Source organism: Protomyctophum parallelum (genome assembly GCF_964188405.1).
Source record: "Protomyctophum parallelum genome assembly, chromosome: 3".
NCBI classification, from domain to species: domain Eukaryota; kingdom Metazoa; phylum Chordata; class Actinopteri; order Myctophiformes; family Myctophidae; genus Protomyctophum; species Protomyctophum parallelum.
Genome location: NC_139698.1, coordinates 3,220,994 through 3,245,320, shown reverse-complemented (window position 1 = coordinate 3,245,320; position 24,327 = coordinate 3,220,994). Strand labels below are relative to the sequence as shown.

The window sequence follows — 24,327 nt, the reverse complement described above, 5'->3', positions numbered from 1 at the left end:
GAATAAATAATGGGCCTTGATATGAAAAATCTTGAAAACCACTGATTTAAGGTATATTAAGAACGGATAAAAAATATGTGATTAATTTGCGATTAATCACAGTTAACTATGGACAATCATGCGATTAATCAGATTAAATATTTTAATCGATTGACAGCCCTAATATATATAACAATTCTTACATTATCAAAGTAATGCAGATGTTTAACAATAATTTGATTAAGATCTACAGCATAAGGGTCCATTTGGTTGCCAACTTTTCATAATTTAGAAAGTACCACTGGTTAAAAAACACTGTTTTACATCAACGCAAACGCACTGGCAATATATTCTGACTTCAGAGTATTTATTTCCTTGAAAATAATAAGCATCCTAATAGTGTACAGCTGATGTCTACTATTCATTACACAGAGCAGACCCAGAAAGGATTATTCATTTCCACAAATTAGGAAAAACTCATCACAGTCCATAAAATGGCAAATTAAAAACAAGAGTTTACCGGTGCACAGCACGTTACGTTTTAACCCATTCTGACCTGAGATCAGATTCATACGAGGTTTCCACTGGACACACACACACACTGGTCTGATTAAACCCATTCTGACCTGAGATCAGATTTAAAAAAATGTCAGTTGTTCTTCGATTTTTCTAAAGGTTTTCATTTCATATCGTGTTGACTCCTTATTCAGTCTCCATGGGGTCTGCCTTCAGCCACAAAACTTTCAATACTGTAGGCGCTGTTTTTTTTTTAAATTTAATATGCAGCTGCTGTGTTATCAGTCTAGTTTGACCTTGGCCAGTTGGCCTAGTAACTTGGTACAGGGAAAGAAGTTATCTACAGGTTGCCTCGCAACGCCTGCCTAGGCGCTGCCGCTCTCCAGGCCTCAATGGGCATCAATGACTGAACCAAGGAAGATGAACTCTGCGTCGCTACGCCATCCTCATCCTCTAGGCGTTGGACTAGCTAATGAAAGACGGCCAACACTGGTTTTGTCATCTGACATTGCGGACATGAAACATCTACAGCCAATGAACATTATCAACAAATCTGACGTGATCTACAGTATTTAGCCTGGAACAATACTGTGAAGAGGAGTTCAGTTCAGCTTCGGTGATTCATTTGGAATCAACAATTGATTATTCTAAAGTATGATTGTAAATACTATTATTCTGAACCATGTAGCACATTCTCTATGTAAATTGACTTTATACCGACTAAAATAATTGTTAAACCTTAAGCTCTCTCCGAACTTTATTTCATCCTGCCTCCAAATCATTTTTTAAGGTATGTTTCTATTCTTGGTACAGTGATGGTCATTTAAAGGGCTACTCACTCATTTCCAAGGTAAATACAGCACGGTATTTAATTGCTCCCTGCTGGGTTATTTGAAGTTATAGAATTTACAGTATGTCTTTACAAATTATACAGTCCTTTCAAAGCTATCATTATTAAAGATGGATCCTATTTTTTATTATCCATCAGTAAAATGCTTTGAATCATAAAAGTGCCATAAAAATATATTTTTCAAGTTGAGCATATTTCATAAGCTACATTGCTAAAGTGGCTGATCATGGTTTTCCTCTCCGAGTCAAAATGCCTCGATCTGTATTATATGAACTGTACTGCTGTTGTTGTCGCCCGAAGGTGAAATAACTGATGAAGCTGCTAAAGCTTTTCCATTTCCATCTCACATGCAACCATCCTGTGAAAATTCACTAGTCATACAAAAATAGTACAAAATAGATCCACTAAGTCCCTTTTCATCTGGTGAGATACAGTATGTAAAGATAAAATTGCTACTTTATGTAGATATTCAAAGTGAAAAAGGTTAACACACCGGTAGGTCCAAAGTATTAATTATGTTGAATATCTACGTGCAAACAAAACAATGTTGCTCATCCATCACCTGTGGGGCATTGACCCCAAAAGGACTGGTTTTACAGTAAGCTATTTAAAACCAGCTGTGGGGCGTTGAACCTCAAAGGACTGGTTTACAGTAAGCCATTTAAAACCAGCTGTTGGGCGTTGACCCCAAAAGGACTGGTTTTACAGTAAGATATTTAAAACCAGCGCCAGGTGAAATGAAAGAAGAGACAATGCACAAATCTGCATATTTATTAACTTGTCAACAAGCAAACACAAGCTAGGCTACTAGCCTACTACTTCTACGATAAAGTCTGCTTTAGCCATTTGGACCCCGGCTGGTAGTGAGAAATATTTACATGTTTTTTTTTTAAAGGTATGGTTTAAACCTGGGTCCAAAAATCTAAACAAGTTAATTTTTTACAGTGGCAACAAAAACCTAAACAAGGTATACGGTATCTCTTTTTACAAGTGGCAACAGTTATAATAGTTGAAGATGAACCAAGATCACATTATGGCACAAAAACAATACAAAATAAAAGAAAATAAACTGACATTACTGTATATAATATCAAAGTGATTGTGGACACTTCAAATCGCACCCTGTGCTCTGCCCTAAATAAAGTCTAAATGCCTAAAAAAAAGGGTTGGTTCATATTTTCTGGACTTAAAGCTGGAAGGAAATACTTGCCATTAATATAGTGGTTGCAAAGGTATTAACCCATTCTGACCTGAGATCAGATTCATACGAGGTTTCCACTGGACACACACTGGTCTGATTAACCCATTCTGACCTGAGATCAGATTCTAAAAAATGTCAGTCGCTCTTCGATTTTTCCAAAATAGCAGACCTACAAGCTCGTAGCGCGCCACTCGGTGGCGCGCTATGAGCTTGTAGATCTGCTATTTTTCAATAGCTAAAGCATAACATGATGCTAACACCAAAATGGGTTCCCGTTCAGAATGGGCTAAAGCTGGAAGGAAATACTTGCCATTAATACAGTGGTTGCAAAGGTATTAACGAAGACATTTAGACCCGAGGATGATTCTACAAATATCTTCTAAATCCTGACAGTTTTCTAAAAAGAAAAAAAACATGTTTCTATGTCAGTCGTTCTCAAACATTTTCATGTCAAGGACACCCAAAAATATATCTGTATTTGGCCGCCTGGACCCCATCTGACAATGTCGTTCCAGGGACCCCCTCTCCCAGAAGCAAAGATTTGAGTTAAAAACGTTCGCTCTGAAAGAATATATATTCAAAAGATTTGCGACACATTTAAGATTTTTCTAAAATAGCAGATCTACAAGCTCATAGTGCGGCACCGAGTGCCGTGCTATGAGCTTGTAGATCTGCTATTTTTCAAACAGCTAAAGTACAACATAATGCTTTAAACACCAAAAGGTGGTTCCTGCCCAAAATGGGTTTTAATTGGTTGTCCGAGTCCTGTGGTGGGTTCAGGGTTTTGGTGAATATTAAGTAGTTCCGGTCATACATTTGATGTGTTCATTACAAATACAATAATCCAGATTCAAAATTATTATTTGTATTGTTGACCCATTTCTACGATATAGCACAACTTCCCTTCAGCTTTGACCCCTCTGTCACATGGGACTAGTTTTCTGTGAGCAGTATCACTACGCCAGCAGCACAAAAACACACGTCAATTAATCAACAAATTCCTTTTTTTTACCACTACAATAATGGCCAGTATTTCCTCCACCTACAGCTGTAACCCATTCTGACCTGAGATCAGATTTATACGAGGTTTCCACTGGACACACACACACTGGTCTGATTAACCCATTCTGACCTGAGATCAGATTCTAAAAAATGTCAGTCGTTCTTCGATTTTTCAAAAAATAGCAGACCTACAAGCTCGTAGCGCGCCACTCGGTGGCGCGCTATGAGCTTGTAGATCTGCTATTTTTCAATAGCTAAAGCATAACATGATGCTAACACCAAAAGGGGTTCCCGTTCAGAATGGGTTAAGTCCATAAGGTCCAAACTGGACCTTTAAACATGGCTGCCCGACCACGCTGTGCATAATGAGAGCGTGAGGACGCGGGGGGTTCAAATCCGACTCCCATCTTGTCTCACATGATACTCTCTCCTCTCCGCATAGAGTACACTTAATGTTTTTTCTAAGCATAGAAAATGCACACCAAAAAACATGTCTTACACATAATTATAAAAGAAGCCCATTTGTAAAAAAAAAAGAAAAAGAAAACCTAAATCATAATCGTCGACGACGAGGAGGGTCCTCAAAAACGAAAGGAACGTTTTCAGTTATTTTAAAGTTTAAACGCTTCCGAGGCAAATCGTCAAGCTAGTTTGCTGCCTAAACGCTCTCCTCCGCCACCAGGAGGCGCTCTAGTTTGGGCCTGGGGGGCGCCGCCACCATCATCATGTCCTAAACGCTCTCCTCCACCAGGAGGCGCTCTAGTTTGGGCCTGGGGGGCGCCGCCACCATCATCATGTCCTAAACGCTCTCCTCCACCAGGAGGCGCTCTAGTTTGGGCCTGGGCGCCGCCGCCACCATCATGTCCTAAACGCTCTCCTCCACCAGGAGGCGCTCTAGTTTGTGCCTGGGCGCCGCCACCATCATCATGTCCTAAACGCTCTCCTCCACCAGGAGGCGCTCTAGTTTGGGCCTGGGCGCCGCCACCACCATCATGTCCTAAACGCTCTCCTCCACCAGGAGGCGCTCTAGTTTGTGCCTGGGCGCCGCCGCCATCATCATGTCCTAAACGCTCTCCTCCACCAGGAGGCGCTCTAGTTTGTGCCTGGGCGCCGCCGCCATCATCATGTCGCCGGCCATGATGCGGTGCACCCTCCGTCGGTGGTTCTTCAGCGACTTCAGGTTGGGGTAGCTGCCGTCGCAGACGTCACAGCGGTACGGGAGCGGCCCCCCTCCCCCACCCCCTTGGCGGTGGCGGTTGCTGTGCGACAGCATGTGTCTCTGCAGGCCGTCGGGCGAGCCGAACCAGCGGGCGCACACGTGGCAGCGCATGGGTTTAACTCCGCCTCCGCCCACGCCCCCGGAGGAGGAGGGCGGCGGCGGCGGCTTGCAGCAGGCGCCGCTCCGCTGGTGGAACACCAGCGCCATGGTGCTGGGGAAGTGGGCGTTGCAGCGGGTGCAGTGGTTGGTCTTGGCCTGCTGGTGGTGCTGGTGGTTGGCGGCGAGGCGCGAGGCCGAGCCCTTGCAGCGGTTCAGGGAGACGTGGCGGGACAGCGAGCAGCGCGAGGAGAAGGTGTTGTTGCAGCGCGTGCACGTGAAGCGCTTCTTGTTGTTGTTGGCGCTCTGCTGCTGCTGCACGGCGGCCGCCGCCATGGAGGGAGTCTTCATCTTCATCAGAGCAGGGAGAGGAGGAGGAGGAGGACGGTGGGGGTGGTGTTTGGGCGGAGCAGGAGGAGGAGGAGGAGGGGGGTGGGGTCGACGAGGCGCGGACGACGGCGGCGGCGGCTGCTGCTGGAAGCGAAGCAGCAGCGGCTGGGAGCGCCGCGGCTGCAGGCCCCCCGGGTACAGCTGGTGGTGAGGGTGCATGTGGATCTGCAGGTGGACCTGCAGACAGGGTGGAACGACAGCAGAGAATGTAATAAAGGTCTTCTAAAATGCAAAAAGGTTTTCAGGAAAACCTTATCTTTCTACGTCAGTGGTTCTCAAACTGTTTAATGTCAAGGATACCCAAGATTATTATGTATTTGGCTGCCGACCTCAATCTGAAAATATGTTGTTAAAGGGACGCCCCCAGAAGCAAAGATTTGACTTAAACACGTTCGCTCTGAAAGAATAGATTCCAACATTTGGGCCGCATTTTCACGATTTTTCAAAAATAGCAGACGTACCAAGCTATGAGCTTGTAGATCTGCTATTTTTCAACAGCTTAAGTATAACATAATGCTAAAAACACCAAAAGGGGTTCCCGCCCAGAATGGGTTATGGGCAGATTCATTTCAGTAGATCACAGGATCTACTGAATGTGAAGGAGGACTACTGGGGGGGAAGCCACACTGTGTGTCATAGGCTCAATATGTCAGTTTGACACATTCAGTAGATCCCGTGATCTTTTGTGGTCAAATAGTCTAGTAGGACTATAGTAAAAATTTAAAAAGATCACTGGCTCCCGGTCGCTGCCCGCACAGAATACAAAACTCTGATGCTGGCATTCAAAGCAACCAAAGGTATGGCTCCCCCATATCTTGCAAGTATGATTGAACCCTACAAACCCTCCCGCGCACTCAGATCAGCCAACGCAGGGAAGCTGGAAGTACCCTCACTAAAAACGCCGGGACAACAACGCTCCACACGTCCCAAACTCTTCTCCCTTCTGGCTCCAAAACTGTGGAATGCACTTCCCATTGCAGTCAGAACTGCAGCATCACTCCCAATCTTCCGCCGTAGTCTGAAAACCCACCTTTTCAGACTCCATCATGGCCCATAGCACTTACCCTAACCCCTTAGATAGCATTTCTGTAGACTTAGATAGCATCTGATACAGACTTATAGCATGTTATGTAGACAGCACTATAATTGTATTGTATGTAGTCATAGCACGCCATAGTACATATGTATAGCATAGTAGTAAAGATGTATAGTTTATATGTATAGTTTCATTATATAGATATTCCACTGTTACTTTCTTAGCTTACGCATGTTTCATGATAAATGCTTTTATGTGATGTATTCCCATGCTTTTTGTTCTTGCTTAATGTAAGTCGCTCTGGATTAAGAGCGTCTGCTAAATGCCTAAATTGTAAATGTAAATTGTACCTCGTAGTCTGCCCAGGAGCCCACGGTCTCCCCACACGTGGGACAGGTGTAGCTCTCCTGGGCGTGCCTCTGCAGGTGTTCCAGCAGTAACCGCGGCGACGTGAAGCCCACGCCGCACTCACAGGTGACACGGCGCGGCAGCACCGAGGGCAGCGACATGATGCCCCAGCTGTTCCCGCCGCCGCCGCCGTCCTCCTTCTGGCCCCCCCCCTCGCGGCCCGCCGGTCCGGTCGGTACGGTCCGGTTCAGCTCACACTTGTTCCGGTGGACCAGCATGTTGTCTTTGCGGTTGAAGGTCTTGCCGCAGACGTAGCAGTCGAACATGGGCTTGACCTTAGTGACCTAAACATACAAACACATATGATACAGACGTAGCAGTGGAACATGGGCTTGACCTTAGTGACCTAAACATACAAACACATATGATACAGACGTAGCAGTGGAACATGGGCTTGACCTTAGTGACCTAAACATACAAACACATATGATACAGACGTAGCAGTGGAACATGGGCTTGACCTTAGTGACCTAAACATACAAACACATATGATACAGACGTAGCAGTGGAACATGGGCTTGACCTTATTGACCTAAACATACAAACACATATGATACAGACGTAGCAGTCTAACATGGGCTTGACCTTATTGACCTAAACATACAAACACATGTGATACAGACGTAGCAGTAGAACATGGGCTTGACCTTAGTGACCTAAACATACAAACACATAATTATGCAGTAAAAAGTAAACAATAATACCAGTGTTGTTTTCGTCGACTAAAACTAAGACGAAAAATGTTCGTCGACTACCTTTTTTCACTGACAAAAACGAAATAAAAACGAAATAAAAACGAATCTATGATGACTAAAACTAAGACTAAATATACTGATAATTTCGTCAACAAATAAAAACTAGACTAAAATGTTAGTAAGGGACTAGTGGACAAGAGATCCAGTTTTATGCTGGGTTTCATGCTGAAAATAGCAGATATACAATCTGAAAACTATTCAGGAGACTATGACTAAAACTAAAATAGAAATTTGCTGCCAAAAACAACACTGAATAATACACACTATATTTGAAGCAACCACTTCAAAAATAAAAGCACGCTTTAAAAAAATAAAAAATAAAAATAAAAAGCTAAATCTTTTTTTTTTTTTTTTTATCCGACAAATTTGTAACCCAGTTTCCTTTTCACCCAGTGCCAATTATCTAATGTAATCCTGGGCGCTACACTTCCTCTGCCAACCTGGGGGGGGGGGGGGGCAGTGGACTGACCTCATGCCTCCTTCTATGCATGAGGAGTCCAAGCTGCTTCTTTTCACCTGACAGAGGGGAATTTCCCCGGCCGGACGTAGCGTGTGGAAGGAACACGTTATTCCGACCAGTTCCTTTCCCCTCCATCAGGCGCCCCGGCTGGCCAGGGGGAGGTAGTTTTAGAGACCAGGATTACTGCATGTTTTTTAGGGTACCTACCCTAAAAAAATAAATCTATGTGGGCGTAACTAGTGTAAGGCAAAATCAGCTAAATATGTATTTTCTGTTCATCATTTTAATCATTAATAAAGTGGGCATAATTAAGCTTCAGCTTAATCAGCCCAAACCTTTTCAATCAAACTGTAATTCTGTAAAAACCCTCATTCTGAAATGTACTGTACTGTAAATGACTGAGATAAATAAACTAACTAACTAACTAACTAACCTTATTTGTGGTCTTGTGGCCATAAGGACTCTGTTGTCGTTACCATTCTAAGTGCCCTTATTTTATTATACTGTACTTATATATGTATATGTATGTATGTACTGTATGTTATCGTTTAGTTTTTTGTTTGTTTTTCATTTTAAGTAATTGTATTGTATTGTATCGTCTGATGTATTGCAGAGTTGTTTTTTGCAGCAAATCTCTATTTTAGTTTTAGTCATAGTCTCCTGAATAGTTTTCACTTAGTTTTAGTCACATTTTAGTCGCCTGGAATGTTCTAGTGTTTAGTCTAGTTTTAGTCGACTAAATGTCATGAGATTTTTGTCGACTAAATCTACAGTTGATTTAGTCGACTAAAATGTGTTTTGACAGGCCTTGATGTCGTTGTAATGACATATTTTACACTTTGGTTGCATGCTGAAAATAGCAGATATACAATCTCACAACGCGTCGCAGCCAGCATAAAACTGGATCTCCTGTCCACTAGTCCATTCCTAACATTTTAGTCTAGTTTTTATTTGTTGACGAAATTGTCACTATATTTAGTCTCAGTTTTAGTCATCATAGATTCGTTTTTATTTAGTTTTAGTCAGTGAAAAAAGGTAGTCGAGGAACATATTTCGTCTTAGTTTTAGTCGACGAAAACAACACTGATGTATTGTGTATTGTCTGTTTGTCAAAAAAAGAAAAATGCAATAAATATATTGTAAAAAAAAAAAAAAAAAAAAAACTAACCTTATTTGGCGCCACGGCGCTGCCGCCAAACATGTGTTGTTGTTGTTGTTTTGGTGGCGCCTTGTTGCCGGGCGGGACGGCTCCGAAGAAGTGCTGGACGGGTCCGCCGAGGCTAGCGCCCGCCGCCGTTACCGCCGCAGCGGGGGGGAGGAGCCCCCCGAGGCCGCCGGCCGAGGCCTGCCCCCCCCTGGTGGCGCCGCACAGCATCAGGTGGCGCCGCAGCGTGGACTGGCGGCTGTAGGTCTTCTGGCAGCGGCCGCACGGGTAGCGCTTCACGCCGTTGCTGACGAAGAACGGCAGCGGGCGACCAGCGTTGGCCGGGGAGGAGTTCTCCAGGCCGCCGTCGTCGTCGCCGTCGTCGTCATCGTCGTCGTCGTCCGCGGCGTTTAGCTCCTCCTCCACGTCCTCCTCCATCTCGGCCAGGTCGCTCTCGCTCAGCGCCTCCATCTCCTCGCCCAGCGGGACGGTCCACTGTCCTGTAAATTATGTTTTTGTTATTTCCCTGTTATTGTCGCACTTCCAACAAACATCAATCTTTCATCAAATGTATAGAGGAGGCCCTCATCTATGGAACACTTAAATCCTCATTATCCTTAGGCCAATATTAAAAAAACATAGAAATATCTTATTTCTTCCTCTCTGTAGATTACATGTTTTACTTTGATGCGTTATTTTTTCTTTTGTGTGTTTGTCGTTGTATTGTTTATTTCTGTTTTTTGAGCAGTCTGTGTTTTTATTTCTTTACTGCACAGCTGCCCCCCCTTTGCCAACTTGTAGATTTATGTACTGTTCTTTATGAACTTTTAATCTGTTTAAACCAATGACCTCTTCCTACAGGAAAGGATTCCAAATAAGCCAGCTGGCTTCTTCCCTTCCTTGCATTGTATTTTTGTTCTTTGATAATGTTATTGTCTATTTTTTGTACTACATGCTAAATAAAGAAACCCAAACCAAACCTTCTCCGTCCCGTCCGTCCCACGGGAGCTCCTCAGCGTCCGGGAGGAGCCGCGAGCCGGCGGCCTGAGACGGGTCCGTGTGGGGGGGGGAGAACGGCGGGAAGCCCTTGGCCGTGCCGTGGCCGGAGGAGGACCACAGCGCGTCGGAGAACTCGGGCAGGCTGGGCGGCTCCACCTTCACCCGCTCCGTGCCCACCGCCACGCTCTTGGAGATGCCCAGGATGGGCATCTCCGCCACGCCCGGGACTCTGTTGTTGTTGTTGTGGCCGTTCTGGACGGACGTCAGCCGCGTCTGGTGCGCGGCGGCGGCGGCGGGTGTACCGCGGTGGGGCGGAGCCGAGGAGACTCGGCACTTGTGCATCTTGAGGTTGTACCGCCGCGCGTAGCTGTGCTTGCACGTCGGGCAGAAGAAGACCCTCTTCTGGTTGCTCTGCTGGCTGTTCTGCAGCCGGAGGTGAGTGAAGGCGTTCTTGGCGGCGTTCGTCGTCTGCGGGTAGCTCGACGCCGCCTTCCCCCCCGAGGAGGGGGGGGGCAGCAGCGCGGGGCAGACGTGGTTGTCGGGGAAGGGCATCTTCCCGATGATCAGCTTCTTGCAGTGGCGGCAGCACTTGATCCTCTCCTTGCGGTGCTGCGAGTGGTGCTCCGTCAGCGCGTCCACGTCCCTGAAGACGCGGCGGCAGCGGCAGCACTGGTACGCCCCGCCCCCGGGCGCCGTGCCGCCGTGGGCGGCCCCCGTGGGGTCCACCAGGGCCATGCGCGTCTCCAGCAGCACCACGGGGGAGAAGCTCTTGGTCAGGGACACGATGCTCTTGGTGCTGGAGTCCAGGATGCGCCCCACGCCGGGCGACTTGGTGGGCTTCGTGGTCGTCCCCGTCTTCGGCTTCTTGAGGAGCGTTCTGAGCCGAGACACGGAGGAGGAGGAGGAGGAGGGGTCGTCTGCGCTGAGCGGCGATGAAGCCTCTTCTCGCGTGATTTCGACCGGGACGAGTTCGGCTTTGGGGACACAGAGGGGGGGCTTGTTGTTGTCGCCGGGCACCGCCGCTGCTTCGGGCGGAGGAGGTACGCGGGGCGGCACCGCTGCTTCGGGCGGAGGGGGGGGGACGACGCGGGGAAAGCGCCTCATGTAGGCGGTCGCCAGCAGCTTCATGAAGTTATTGTTTTTGGGCAGATGGTCGCCCTTCGAAACCGAACTGCTGCTGCCGGGGGCGGAGTCCCTCCGGTCGGCGCAGGAAGGAACGTCTTCGTGTACAGCCTCGGACACGTCTTGGACAGGTTGAGGCCTGTCCTGTATAGCCTCAGACATCTCCTGTACAGGTTGAGGCCTGTCCTGTATAGCCTCAGACATCTCCTGTACAGGTTGAGGCCTGTCCTGTATAGCCTCAGACATCTCCTGTACAGGTTGAGGCCTGTCCTGTATAGCCTCAGACATCTCCTGTACAGGTTGAGGCCTGTCCTGTATAGCCTCAGACATCTCCTGTACAGGTTGAGGCCTGTCCTGTATAGCCTCAGACATCTCCTGTACAGGTTGAGGCCTGTCTTGTATAGCCTCAGACATCTCCTGTACAGGTTGAGGCCTGTCCTGTATAGCCTCAGACATCTCCTGTACAGGTTGAGGCCTGTCCTGTATAGCCTCAGACATCTCCTGTACAGGTTGAGGCCTGTCCTGTATAGCCTCAGACATCTCCTGTACAGGTTGAGGCCTGTCCTGTATAGCCTCGGACATCTCCTGTATTGCGTCCGACATGTGCTGTATAGCCTCCGAGATGTCCGGTACAGGTTCGAGGAGCATGTCTTCCGGCGACGTCATCTCTCTCACGGCGAGAGACGAGCCGTCCGGTTCCTCGTGCGGTGGTGGCCGTTGGGGGGCGTGGCTTCGTTCTGGAGGTGCAGCGTCATCGTCCTCCTGGGCACCGGCGGCATCCTCCTGGGCACCGGCATCCTCCTGGGCACCGGCGTCAGGCGCAGTTGTTCTGGTGTCTGACGGGGGTGGAGTTGGGGCGGGGACCGGCGCCCGGGGGTCACATGACCGCTGGAGAGGCGGGGGCGTTGGGAGAGGCGGGGGCGTTGGGAGCGCCGCCACCGGCCGGGTCAGCTCTCGTAGGGGAGGAGCCTCTCGTAGGGGCGGAGCCTCCGGGGCGGCGTTGCGGGCATCGTGGGTGTCGCGGCGGGGCTGCAGCAGCCCCGGGTCGGAGAGGTGGACCCTCTTGTGCTCCAGCATGAGGTTGAAGTCCCTGAACTCGTCGCCACAGTCGCAGATGTAGAGCGAGTCGGACGGGCTCTCGAACAGGACGATGGCCGAGCTGGGGGGGGCGGGGGGGAGGGGCTGATGGTGGTGGTGGCGACTCAGCGGGTGGTCCTGGAGGTGGTGGTGGTGGTGGGGGTGCTGGGGGGGGGGCTTGGAGGAGGGCAGGACGGGCAGCGGGGGAGCGGAGGAGATGGCGGCGGCGTGCGTGGCCTGGTGCACCAGCAGCGAGGCCAGGCCGGTGAAGGTGGAGGAGCAGGCCATGCAGCGGTACACCTTGGAGGAGGACGAGGTTCCCTGGAGGCCCAGCATGGCGGCGGCGGCTAGGATCACCTCACGGTCCTCTCTCTCTCTGTCTGTCCCCGGGGCGTCCTGTGGAAACACAGGGGTCAGTCTGAGCTGCACAACGCCTGCACAACCAATAATAATCATACTATAATTAACCGAATGTCTGAGTGTGTGTCTGTGTGTGTGTGTGTCTGTGTGTCTGTCAGAAACAGTGCCGTAACTCCTTACTGCCTGCACCAATCACTCCCACTTTTCGGGTGCAGTACTTAGTTTAGACAGTTTTTGGTTTAGACTAGTCATTGGTTAGACCAGTCACTAGTCCTACATCTACAACCTATCTCAAACCCTCACCCTAACCTCCCACGGGGCAGCACACCTAAACCTAACCGTAACCCATGTCTAACCAATGCTATGTCTAACCAAAGTATGCCTTCTCCACTTTTCACACAGGCATTGACCATATGAATGTGGAGGGCGTAACGAAGCCCTTTTTTCCGATTTGACACATTAATGATTATTAATTAATGTATTAGTCAATTACAAACGCACCCGGGCGCAGTACCCTTCACGGCCACAGGGGGGGGGGGGGCAAATATCTCACAACGGGTAAGGACTAGTAATAATAATACTTTATTTGTATGGCACGTTTCATGACATGAAGTGCAGCTCAAAGTGCTTTACAGACAGTGTTGTTTTTGGCAGCAAATTTCTATTTTAGTTTAGTCATAGTCTTCTATTTTAGTTTAGTCATAGTCTTTGGACTGAAACTTCATTTAGTTTTAGTCACATTTTAGTCACCTGGAATGTCTTAGTGTTAGTCTAGTTTTAGTCGACTAAATGTCATAAGATTTTAGTCGACTAAATCTACAGTTGATTTAGTCGACTAAAATGTATTTTGGCGGGTCTTGATGCCGTCGTAATGAGTGTTTTTACACTTGAAAATTGCTTGTAGATCAGCTATTTTCAGCATGCAACGTGTAAAAGTGTAAAATGACTTATACTGCATCTTGTCCACTAGTCCCTTCCTAACATTTTAGTCTAGTTTTTATCTGTCTACGAAATTGTCAGTATATTTAGTCTTAGTTTTAGTCATCATAGCTTAGTTTTCATTTAGTTTCCATTTGTTTTCGTCAGTGAAAAAAGGTAGTCGACGAACATTTTTCGTCTTAGTTTTAGTCGACGAAAACAACACTATTTACAGAGCAATGGAGAAAAATAAGAAAAGAAAAGCAAGGCATAAACATTAAAAAACAATAAGAGCAGTAATGCAATACAGTGAGGACATGAATAACAAAACATTAAAAGATCAATTAAAAGCAAGGGTGTAGAAGTGGGTCTTGAGCTGTGCTTTAAAAATGTCCACAGAGGCTGCCTGTCGAAGGAACAGTGGGAGTTTGTTCCATGCCGTCGGCCCCTAGAAGCAAAAAGCTGCCTTTTTTCTTTTTAATCGTGAAAATGTGGCGCAAATCTTTGAATATATATATTCTTTCAGAGCCAACGTTTTTAACTCAAAACATGAAAATGGTTGAGAATGACTGACATAGAATCCTGGTGTTTTTAAGAAAACTGTCAAAGGTTTTTAACTCAAATCTTTGCTTCTGGGGTGTCCCTGGAACAACATATTTTCAGATGGTGGTCGGTGGCCAATTACTTATAATCTTGGGGGTCCTTGACATGAAAATGTTTGAGAACGACTGATAATAATATTACCTAAAGGGGGGTGCAGGGCGCTCCACAGGCACCGGAGGTCTGGTCTAACTGAGCCGTTGAGTCACCAGGTGGTGTGAATGGTTCCATCAGCAGAGGAACTGGAACAGATCTACAAAACATCTGGAACACAGGGCAAGACGACATTAGATCTACAAAGCATCTGGAACACAGGGCAAGACGACATTAGATCTACAAAGCATCTGGAACACAGGGCAAGACGACATTAGATCTACAAAGCATCTGGAACACAGGGCGAGACGACATTAGGTCTAGGTATGCAGACTATGCACCGAAACCGAATATAGTTTTTTGTACCATTGCTGTGAAATAACCCTTTGTGGCAGGACGGTGGAGTCTGTGCTTCCAGTTTGCCCCGACCGGCCCAGTGCTCTTCTGAGAGGGAACACAACCACCTATGAACACGACACTAAATATATATAACAGACCAGAGCGCTCTGCCTTCTGCTCTGTGAAATGAAAATAAGAGCACCGTTTACCTACAACGTGCCGTTTTCCTTTCACTGTTGCTACACTTAGAATTATAAAATATATCAAGTGTGAACCCATAGTCATTCATAGCTACCGTGTACCGTGTATGTGTTTGGTATAGAAATTGTAGGTATACATTTCCGTTTTACAATGGACAATTATTCATTGTTTTACTTTTCGGGAAAGTGCCTCTGAGACCTCAGTGTCAACCCCTGTTTGTAGATCTGTTCTTTTTGTCACTTTATAAACTAGCTGGAGATGGGGAGACAGCGGTTACAGAACAAACACGGATATATAGCAAGCAATAGAGCTATTTAACTCAAGCTCACAACGTGTCGCAGTGCAACACATTGTGAGCTTGTAGATCGGCTATTTTGAGGAGAGCGACACCTGCACACATCCAATAAAATAAAATAAATCACACCCGTGTGAAGTGAGTGGTGCAAACCCACAGGAACGCACCCACGGTGCCGCACCGGTTCCGGCGAGCCGCCCCGTGTCCAAAACAGTAGAGAAATGACAGAGTTACCGTGTGGCGGTCACTGCACTGCACTGCACTGCACTGCACTGCACGGCACTGCACTGCACTGCACTGTACTGTACTGCACTGCACTGCACTGGTCCTTGAGCAAGACTCTGAACCCCTAATTGCTCCTGATGTGCAGGTCGGTACCTTGCATGGTTTCCGCTGCCATTTGTGTATGAACGTGTGAATGAATGTATCTGTATCTATTAGGGATGCACCGAAACGGAAATTCTTGTCCGAAACCGAATATAGGAAACAGTTGGCCGAAAACCGAATACCAAATATCCCGAATATGATTAATAGTATATATCTTTTTTCCTACCATTGCCGTCATGGCCGCACCTTAAAGCTACATGATTATGGCAAAATAAATGGTTATGGCAAAACTTAACTTAAATAATAATCACTGTTATGGGTCCATAAAACATTTATTCTTCTCTTTTGAATGCATTAATTGCATACACTATTCGGTGATATATTCTCTGCCTATTCGAGCCGAAACCGAATAGGCCGAAAATGCATTTTTAGCCATTTTCTGCCGAATATTATCTGCGGCCGAATATTCGGTGCATCACTAGTATCCATCTATGTAAATCTCTGTAAAGCGCCTTGGATAAAGGTGCTATGTAAATGCACCTTTTACCATTTAAAAAGGTCAAAATCATCAGTCGATCTTCTACATTTACCATTTCCTTTCCCACACATCTCTTCACCGGAAAAAAAAAACAGACCATCTACCATTCTACAGTCTTCACAACGTGTCATGCTGTGATCTTGTAATAATAATAATAATAATAATAAAACTTTATTTGTATTATTTGCAGCTCAAAACTGCTTTACAGAACAATGGAGAATAAAAGAAAAGCAAGGCAACGACATTAAAAAACAAGCAGTAATGCAATACAGTGAGGACATGAATAACAAAAAAATATAAGATCACTTAAAAGCAATGTTGTAGAAGTGGGTCTTGAGCTGAGCCTTAAAAATGTCTACAGAGGCTGCCTGACGAAGGTACAGTGGGAGTTTGTTCCATGCCGACGGCCCGTAGAAGCAAAAAGCTGCTTCCCCGTATTTTTTTGTTGCCATATTTTTAGGCAAAGCGAGCAGGCCAGCAGTGGAAGACCTTAGGGGCCGGTTTGGGACATATTTAGGCAGGCAGTCATGTAGGTAGGAAGGTGCGAGACCATTGAGAGCTTTATAGACAAGTAAAATCATTTAAAAATCAATCCTAAAAACAACCGGAAGCCAGTGCAGTGATGCCAAAACTGGAGTAATATGTTCTCTCATCTTAGTTCTAGTTAAAACTCTGGCTGCTGCATTTTGGACAAGTTGTAATCTGTCAGTTGTTTTCTTAGGCAGTCCTGAAAAGAGCGCATTGCAGTAGTCAAGCCGAGAAAAAACAAAGGCGTGGATTAGCGTTTTTGCATCGTCCAAGGACAAATAGGCTCTGATTCGTGCAATATTTCTAAGGTGAAAAAAGGCAATCTTGGTAACATGATTAATGTGTGAATTAAAATTCAATTCAGAATCAATAATAATAACCCCCAGGTTCTTTACTGTACTGTTACTTTCTACAGTCAGGTTGCCAAGATCGGCTATTCACGCCAAATGTGTGCTCACCCCAGAACAGTGACTCTAGGTTAGGGCGATGATTTTCTGTGTGTTCGAATAAAGGTTTACTAGGCTGTACTGTGCGTCACTATTGAAGTTGAATTATAATGCACACATGCAGCTAAGGAACTACGCTTTAGGAAATAAAGACGACGATACAGGTCGCCGTTTACAAAATTCAAAACAAGTCCCCAGGACTGTTTTGTTATCCTTTTAGCTGTAATGTCTGACTATACCAAGTGGCATTTACATTTCTGACTAACAAACTAAAGTATTCAATCAATCGAGACCAGGAAATTAATTTACTTTATGTACATCGTTTTTTGTTTAACCCATTTAGGCCTTACGTCGTTTTAACAGTTTTCTGTAATGCCCATGTTTCTATATCAGTCGTGCTCAATATTTCATGTCAAGGACCCCAAAAAATGTATTTGGCTGCCGACCCCCCATCTGCTAGCTCTGAAAGAATATATATTTAAAAGGTTTGCGCCACATTTTACGATAAAAAGATATATAGCAGACCTATTTTTCAATAGCAGCCTATTCCTTTTGATCACCTCCAGTTCCTTTCTTTTGTTATGTAACCGTGGGAATTGTTCTTATTTTTTTTAGGTTTTCTAATCTCAATTGCACCCAAAAAACATGAACTTTTAACATTCAGTAGATTTTCTGTGACCTGGGGTTTTCTGGCTCAAACAGGTGCTCTGATTTGCCGGCAGATTGTGATGTAAGAGCCTGCAAATCCCATATATGTCAATGGGATTTGAAAGCAGATGTCACTGTTTTCACTGTGTTGCCTGTTTTCATTGTAGCTCAAAAGGCCCAAAATTAAGACGAAAAATGTTCGTCGACTACCTTTTTCACTGACAAAAACAAATGGAAACTAAATTAAAACTAAGCTACGATGACTAAAACTAAGACTAAATATACTGACAATTTCATCAACAAATAAAAACTAACTAACTAACTAACTAACTTCCTAACTAAATGTTAGGAAGGGACTAGTGGACAAGATATCCAGTATAAGTCATTTTACTCTTGGTTGCATGTGGAAATAGCTGATCTACAAGCTCGCAACGCGACGTGTTGTGAGCTTGTAGATCAGCTATTTTCAGCAAGTGTAAAAACACTCATTACGACGGCATCAAGATCCGCCAAAATACATTTTAGTCGACTAAATCAACTGTAGATTTAGTCGACTAAAATCTTATGACATTTAGTCGACTAAAACTAGACTAACACTAAGACATTCCAGGTGACTAAAATGTGACTAAAACTAAATGAAGTTTCAGTCCAAAGACTATGACTAAACTGAAATAGAAATTTGCTGCCAAAAACAACACTGCTGTGAACAGCAGATGCTGCTGCATTAGACATCATCAACAGATGTGAGGACCTGATTCCAGGCCAACTTTCTGACAGTACTGAGATTCAGTCCAGGAATCCCTGCATGGTTAACCCATTCTGACCTGAGATCAGATTCATACGAGGTTTCCACTGGACACACACTGGTCTGATTAACCCATTCTGACCTGAGATCAGATCCTAAAAAATGTCAGTCGTTCTTCGATTTTTCAAAAAATAGCAGACCTACAAGCTCGTATCGCGCCACTCGGTGGCGCGATATGAGCTTGTAGATCTGCTATTTTTCAATAGCTAAAGCATAACACGATGCTAACACCAAAATGGGTGCCCGTTCAGAATGGGTTAATACCCCTTTTGGTGTTTTAACATTATTTTACACTTAAACTATTGAAAAATAGCAGATCTACAAGCTCATAGCGCGGCACCGAGTGCCGCGCTATGAGCATGTAGGTCTGTTATTTTTGAAAAATCGTTAAAATGTGGCGCAAATATATATTCTTTCTGAGCGAAACGTGTTGAACTCAAATCTTCTGAGAGGTCCCTGGAAGGAACAGCATATTTTCAGATGGGGGTCGGCAGCCAAATACTAATCTTCTTGAGGGGTCCTTAGACATGAAATATAGTTTGAGAACCACTGATATAGAAACATAGGGGTTTTTCAGAAAACTGTCTAAATGGGTTAACATAACCGCTGGAATACAGACTCTCTGTATAATAAACTATTCAATCCATCCAACCTAATGAGGACACGACTGACTCACAATAACCTGACCCAGGCCCCTGTGCTGTGATGGAACTCACTGATTTCAATGTCGTGGTTAAGAAACTGTCGTCCAACAGTTTCTTAACCCATTCTGACCTGAGATCAGATTCTAAAAATGTCTTCTACATCCTGACAGTTTTCCATTCTGACCTGAGATCAGATTCTAAAAAATGTCTTCTACATCCTGACAGTTTTCCATTCTGACCTGAGATCAGATTCTAAAAATGTCTTCTACATCCCGACAGTTTTCTGAAAAAGCTAGGTTTCTATGTCAGTTTAAAAAATAGCAGACCTACAAGCTCGTAGCGCGCCACCGAGTGGCGCGCTACGAGCTTGTAGATCTGCTATTTTTCAATAGCTAAAGCATAACATAGTGCCAACACCAAAAGGGGTTCCCGCGCAAAATGGTTTAACCACTCAGTGGGAGGCAGAGATTAAAATAGGGTGCATTTTGCATCCCAAAACGCAGTTTACAGTTAAAGGAACGCAATAAAACAACGACCTCTGGTCTGGGATCCACGGGATGCACTACTGTACTGTTTTTTATTATTCTAGTTTATTATGCTATAGCTTTAGTTATAATAATCATATTATAGGAAATGGTAAATGTATGAGCTTGTAGATTTGCCATTTTTCAATAGCTAAAGTAGAACAGCATGCTTAACCCATTCTGACCGGGCACCCATTTTGGTGTCAGCATCATGTCGTGCTTTAGCTATTTAAAAATAGCAGATCTACAAGCTCATATCGCGCCACCGAGTGGCGCGCTACGAGCTTGTAGGTCTGCTATTTTTGAAAAATCGAAGAGCGACTGACATTTTTAGAATCTGATCTCAGGTCAGAATGGGTTCATCAGACCAGCGTGTGTCCGGCGGAAACCTCGTATGAATCTGATCTCAGGTCAGAATGGGTTCATCAGACCAGCGTGTGTCCGGCGGAAACCTCGTATGAATCTGATCTCAGGTCAGAATGGGTTAAAACACCAAAAGGGGTACTACCCGCCCGAAATGGGTTAAAACAGACAAAGCCACGTCATGTTTTGCTGGGGACCCTCTGGGGACCCTCTGTGGACCCCCTGGGGACCCTCTGGAATCCCCTCTGGGACCCCTTGGGGGTCCCGGCCCGGGACCACCTGCTAGTTTAAGGCCTAAACATCTGTAAACTCACCAGCAACGCCTCGCGGGACAGCACGCCGTCTGCAGCCTCCCACTGAGCCTACGGGACGTAAACGCAGGCCCTATGAGTCACATGACACACAGACACACCTGATACAATTATTAAACTAACTATACCAGGGTCTGTCTTCCAACAGGGGTCCGGACTCCGGGGCCCCTAGGGGGCCCCTAGGGGGTCCTCAGAGATACTGCAGTCAGATGCACACATAAACACACCTGATACAATTATTAAAATGGTGCATTTATATAGCGCCTTTATCCAAGGCGCTTTACAGAGATTGTGCATTACATTCACCCATTCACACACACATTCATACACCTTTACATAGATTGTGCATTACATTCACCCATTCACACACACATTCATACACCGATGGCAGCGGAAACCATGCAAGGCACCAACCAGCACATCGGGAGCAATTAGGGGTTCAGTGTCTCTTGCTCAAGGACACTTCGACAGTAACTCTGGGGGAGCCCGGGTTCGAACTGGCAACCTTACGGTTACCATCCAGGCACTCTACCCCTGAGCCACCGCCGCCACATTAACCCATATTGACCTGAGATCAGATTCTTAAAAAAAAAAAGTCTTCTACATCCTGACAGTTTTCTGAAAAAGCTATGTTTCCATGTCAGTCGTTCTTCGATTTTTTTCAAAAATAGCAGACCTACAAGCTCATAGCGCGCCACTCGGTGGCGCGCTAAGAGCTTGTAGATCTGCTATTTTTCAATAGCTAAAGCATAACATAATGCTAACACCAGCATAATGCGTTAGCATCTTTGTGCACGGCGAAAACACACATTTACCATGACTCCTATACAGTATGTAGTCTGTGTGACGGGGGTGTAATTAATTATTATTCAATCGAAATTATTATTTAATCTAAAACATTATTATTCAATCTACCCTTTGCTGTGCAGTCCTCAAAATACAACTCTGAGTCCTGATCGATCCCCTGGTGTTTTTAAGAAAACTCTCAGCCTTTAAAACACAACAGACAGTACTGACTAAGCTATGGAATAGTTAACCCATTAAGACCTTGAACACATCTGTGTGACAAACAGATTGTCACACAGTTTAAAGGTAATGGTTGAAGGGGTTAAACTTTTAAGGGGACACAGTCAGACTAGCTTTTAACCACCTTCCTTAATAACCATTGTTTTAAACTTTAGCTGTTGAAAAATAGCAGATATACAAGCGCGTCACAGAGTGCTGCGCTACAATCTTGTAGATCTGCTGTTTTTGAAAATACGTGTACCTACTAACAGGGGTTGACGTTTGACACCGAGGTCCGTCGGGTTAAGTAAAGGTCATGCCCACCCGCCCGAAGTTAATTAAACGATAGGTACATTTTGAATTACCGTTCAATTTTATTTAACACTTATTTGATTTACTTTCTGGGGCTGTGCGATAAAAAACAGTCTTTTTTTGGATGCTGAATACATATAGCTAGCTATGAATATGACTATGAGTTCACACTTTGTTATTTCATATATTTAAGTGTAGCAACAGTAAAAACAGCACATTATAGGTAAACAGTGCTCTTGTTTTACATTCCACAGCCCAGAAGACAGAGCGCTCCGGCCACGTTCAGGCGTTTAGAGACAGATATCGTGTTGAGTTTATAGACGGTCAATTACAATTTCATTATCATTTGTGGGGTCATTGACATGAAATAGTTGGAGAACCACTGACATAGAAACATAAGGTTTTCAGAAAACTGTTATAGGATTTAGAATCTGGTCTCAGGTGATTGGAAAAAAAAAGAGACTAATAATAGCAAATCCGAGAAGGAGTGAGAAGAAGTCAAAACTATTAACAGTTTGCAGAATTACACTACATTTAAAGCACAAACTCAATACATAAAGACTGTCAACTGTGAGTGGACGACACCAACAAAGCATTACACTTGTTTCCAAGAGGGTCCACCTTGTTCAATTCATCAAAAGATCAAGGTCTTAACCCATTCTGAACGGGAACCCATTTTGGTGTCAGCATTACGTTATGCTTTAGCTATTTAAAAATAGCAGATCTACAAGCTCATAGCGCGCCACCGAGTGGCGCGCTACGAGCTTGTAGGTCTGCTTTTTTTTTCAAAAATCGAAGAACGACTGACATTTTTAGAATCTGATCTCAGGTCAGAATGGGTTCATCAGACCAGTGTCCGTCCAGCGAAAACCTCGTATGAATCTGATCTGATTGATTGAAATATTTATTAACAGTTTGTAGAATTTACAGTACATTTTAAGCACAAACTCAATACAAAGACTGTTAACTGTGAGTGGACGACCCAATTAAGCATTACACTTGTTTACAACAGGGTCCACATTGTTCAATTCATCAAAACATTTAGAGACATACAAATAGACACTTCTATGTAGCTAAAGAACAGAACAGGAATTCATCATATAGGAAGCAAAAAGGGAAAGGATACATATACAGTGAGGGGAAATGGGGGTGGGGGGGGGTGGGGGATTCAGATTTTACAGAGGCCAGTTTCGAATTGCAGCCGTCCGTAGGTGCCCTTTGAGAGCGGTTTTGAAGGAGTCAAGGGATTCACATGTCTTAATGACTCTTGGTAGGGCGTTCCACATTTGGTGGCATAGGAGCGAAAATAATTTAGTCCCTTGTTTGTGCCGAATCTGGGTTGTACATGGTTTGTTGCATTCCCTCTGGTGTTGTGGGTGTGGACTTCGTTTACATTAAGGAAGTATTTAGACAGGTCAGAATGGGTTAATCAATGGGTTAAATGCTAATACAAAGTGCACATGTCCCACAGTGTCATTATGTAAACAATTCACAAGGGGGGGGGGGGGGGGGGGGGTGTGGTCACTGTCACAAGTCAACAAGTCTTAGTGCTGTGTTTAACTTGTATCATATCGACCTACATGTACTTCCTTTGAACTGCTACACATTTCAATCAATCAATTAATCAATCAATCAAATGTCAAACACTCCATCCATCCATCGCACAAAAAACGGCGTCGCTTGCCAACAAATGACAGATCTTCAAGACTCTCCTGACTGGCCTGTCCTGTTCTATACTAGTGTCTCCCCACGGTGGGGGCTTGTAGATCTAGTATCCTGTCCTATAGTGTCTCCCCACGGTGGGGGCTTGTAGATCTAGTATCCTGTCCTATAGTGTCTCCCCACGGTGGAGGCTTGTAGATCTGTCCTATAGTGTCTCCCCATGGTGGAGGCTTGTAGATCTGTCCTATAGTGTCTCCCCACGGTGGAGGCTTGTAGATCTAGTATCCTGTCCTATAGTGTCTCCCCACGGTGGAGGCTTGTAGATCTAGTATCCTGTCCTATAGTGTCTCCCCACGGTGGGGGCTTGTAGATCTAGTATCCTGTCCTATAGTGTCTCCCCACGGTGGGGGCTTGTAGATCTAGTATCCTGTCCTATAGTGTCTCCCCACGGTGGAGGCTTGTAGATCTGTTGTTTTTTTAGGACAAGCTATGTGTGTATACAACAGCAGCAAGGCTTCCCATGGTTACATAATATTAATAGATTAGACAACGACTTTAAAATGACGTTAAAGTGACACTCAGTCAGTGACGATAATAATAATAATAACAACCTGACGTTAATAACATCTGGGTTGATTTGACTCACAGCAGCCCCAGAGGCTGCACGTTCACCTATAGCTAGCATCATGCTAACTAGCAATAGCTACACGGTTAGCAGAGACAGTGCACATACTTTGCTATTGTGTGTGTGTACAGTGCGTGTGCGTGCGTGCGTGCCATAGACGTCCAGTCAGTGGCCATGACGCCTTAACCCAGAATTATCAATAAAAAACTCACCAAGCCACCGCCAAAAGGGTTTTCATTAAAAACAAACACACATTAATGAATTAATTAATGAGGACTTCTGCAGACAGTGCATTGATGCTAACAGAGCTAGCCGTCATGCTACAGCGCTGCTCTCTGTGGAAGCCTCCCCGGGAGGAGAGCACAGACAGAGGGTTTTAGAACAACAATAACAGCCTCTCTTACCGTCTGTCCTCCGCCATCAGAGCCGCGCGGCACGGTGTGGTGTTTTAATGCTCTCTGAAAGGCGTTAGAAACGGCTGGATATTGTGACAAATGGAGATATTATTCTGTCTCTCTGTCTCTCTCTC

General features: G+C 45.2%; 1 protein-coding gene across 1 annotated transcript; it reads right to left on the bottom strand.

The window, feature by feature from the left end:
* Positions 1–4,496: 4,496 nt before the first annotated feature.
* On the bottom strand, positions 4,497–24,327 carry LOC310856074 (uncharacterized protein). The gene is made up of 7 exons (XM_083761291.1): positions 24,203–24,327; positions 20,198–20,245; positions 14,262–14,396; positions 10,037–12,628; positions 9,081–9,556; positions 6,640–6,981; positions 4,497–5,430 (listed from the first exon to the last, which is right to left on the bottom strand). The coding sequence occupies exons 4-7, from the start codon at positions 12,588–12,590 to the stop codon at positions 4,612–4,614; spliced, it is 4,191 nt and encodes a 1,396-aa protein (XP_083617417.1). The 5' UTR covers positions 12,591–12,628; positions 14,262–14,396; positions 20,198–20,245; positions 24,203–24,327; the 3' UTR covers positions 4,497–4,611.

Coding starts and splice junctions, on each gene's coding strand:
- LOC310856074 (XM_083761291.1), bottom strand. CDS start 12,590: ATGCTGGGCCTCCAGGGAACCTCGTCCTCCTCCAAGGTGTACCGCTGC. Junction 9,557..10,036: donor GGACGGACGGGACGGAGAAG/GTTTGGTTTGGG, acceptor CATAATTTACAG/GACAGTGGACCGTCCCGCTG. Junction 5,431..6,639: donor GCTCCTGGGCAGACTACGAG/GTACAATTTACA, acceptor CCCTGTCTGCAG/GTCCACCTGCAGATCCACAT.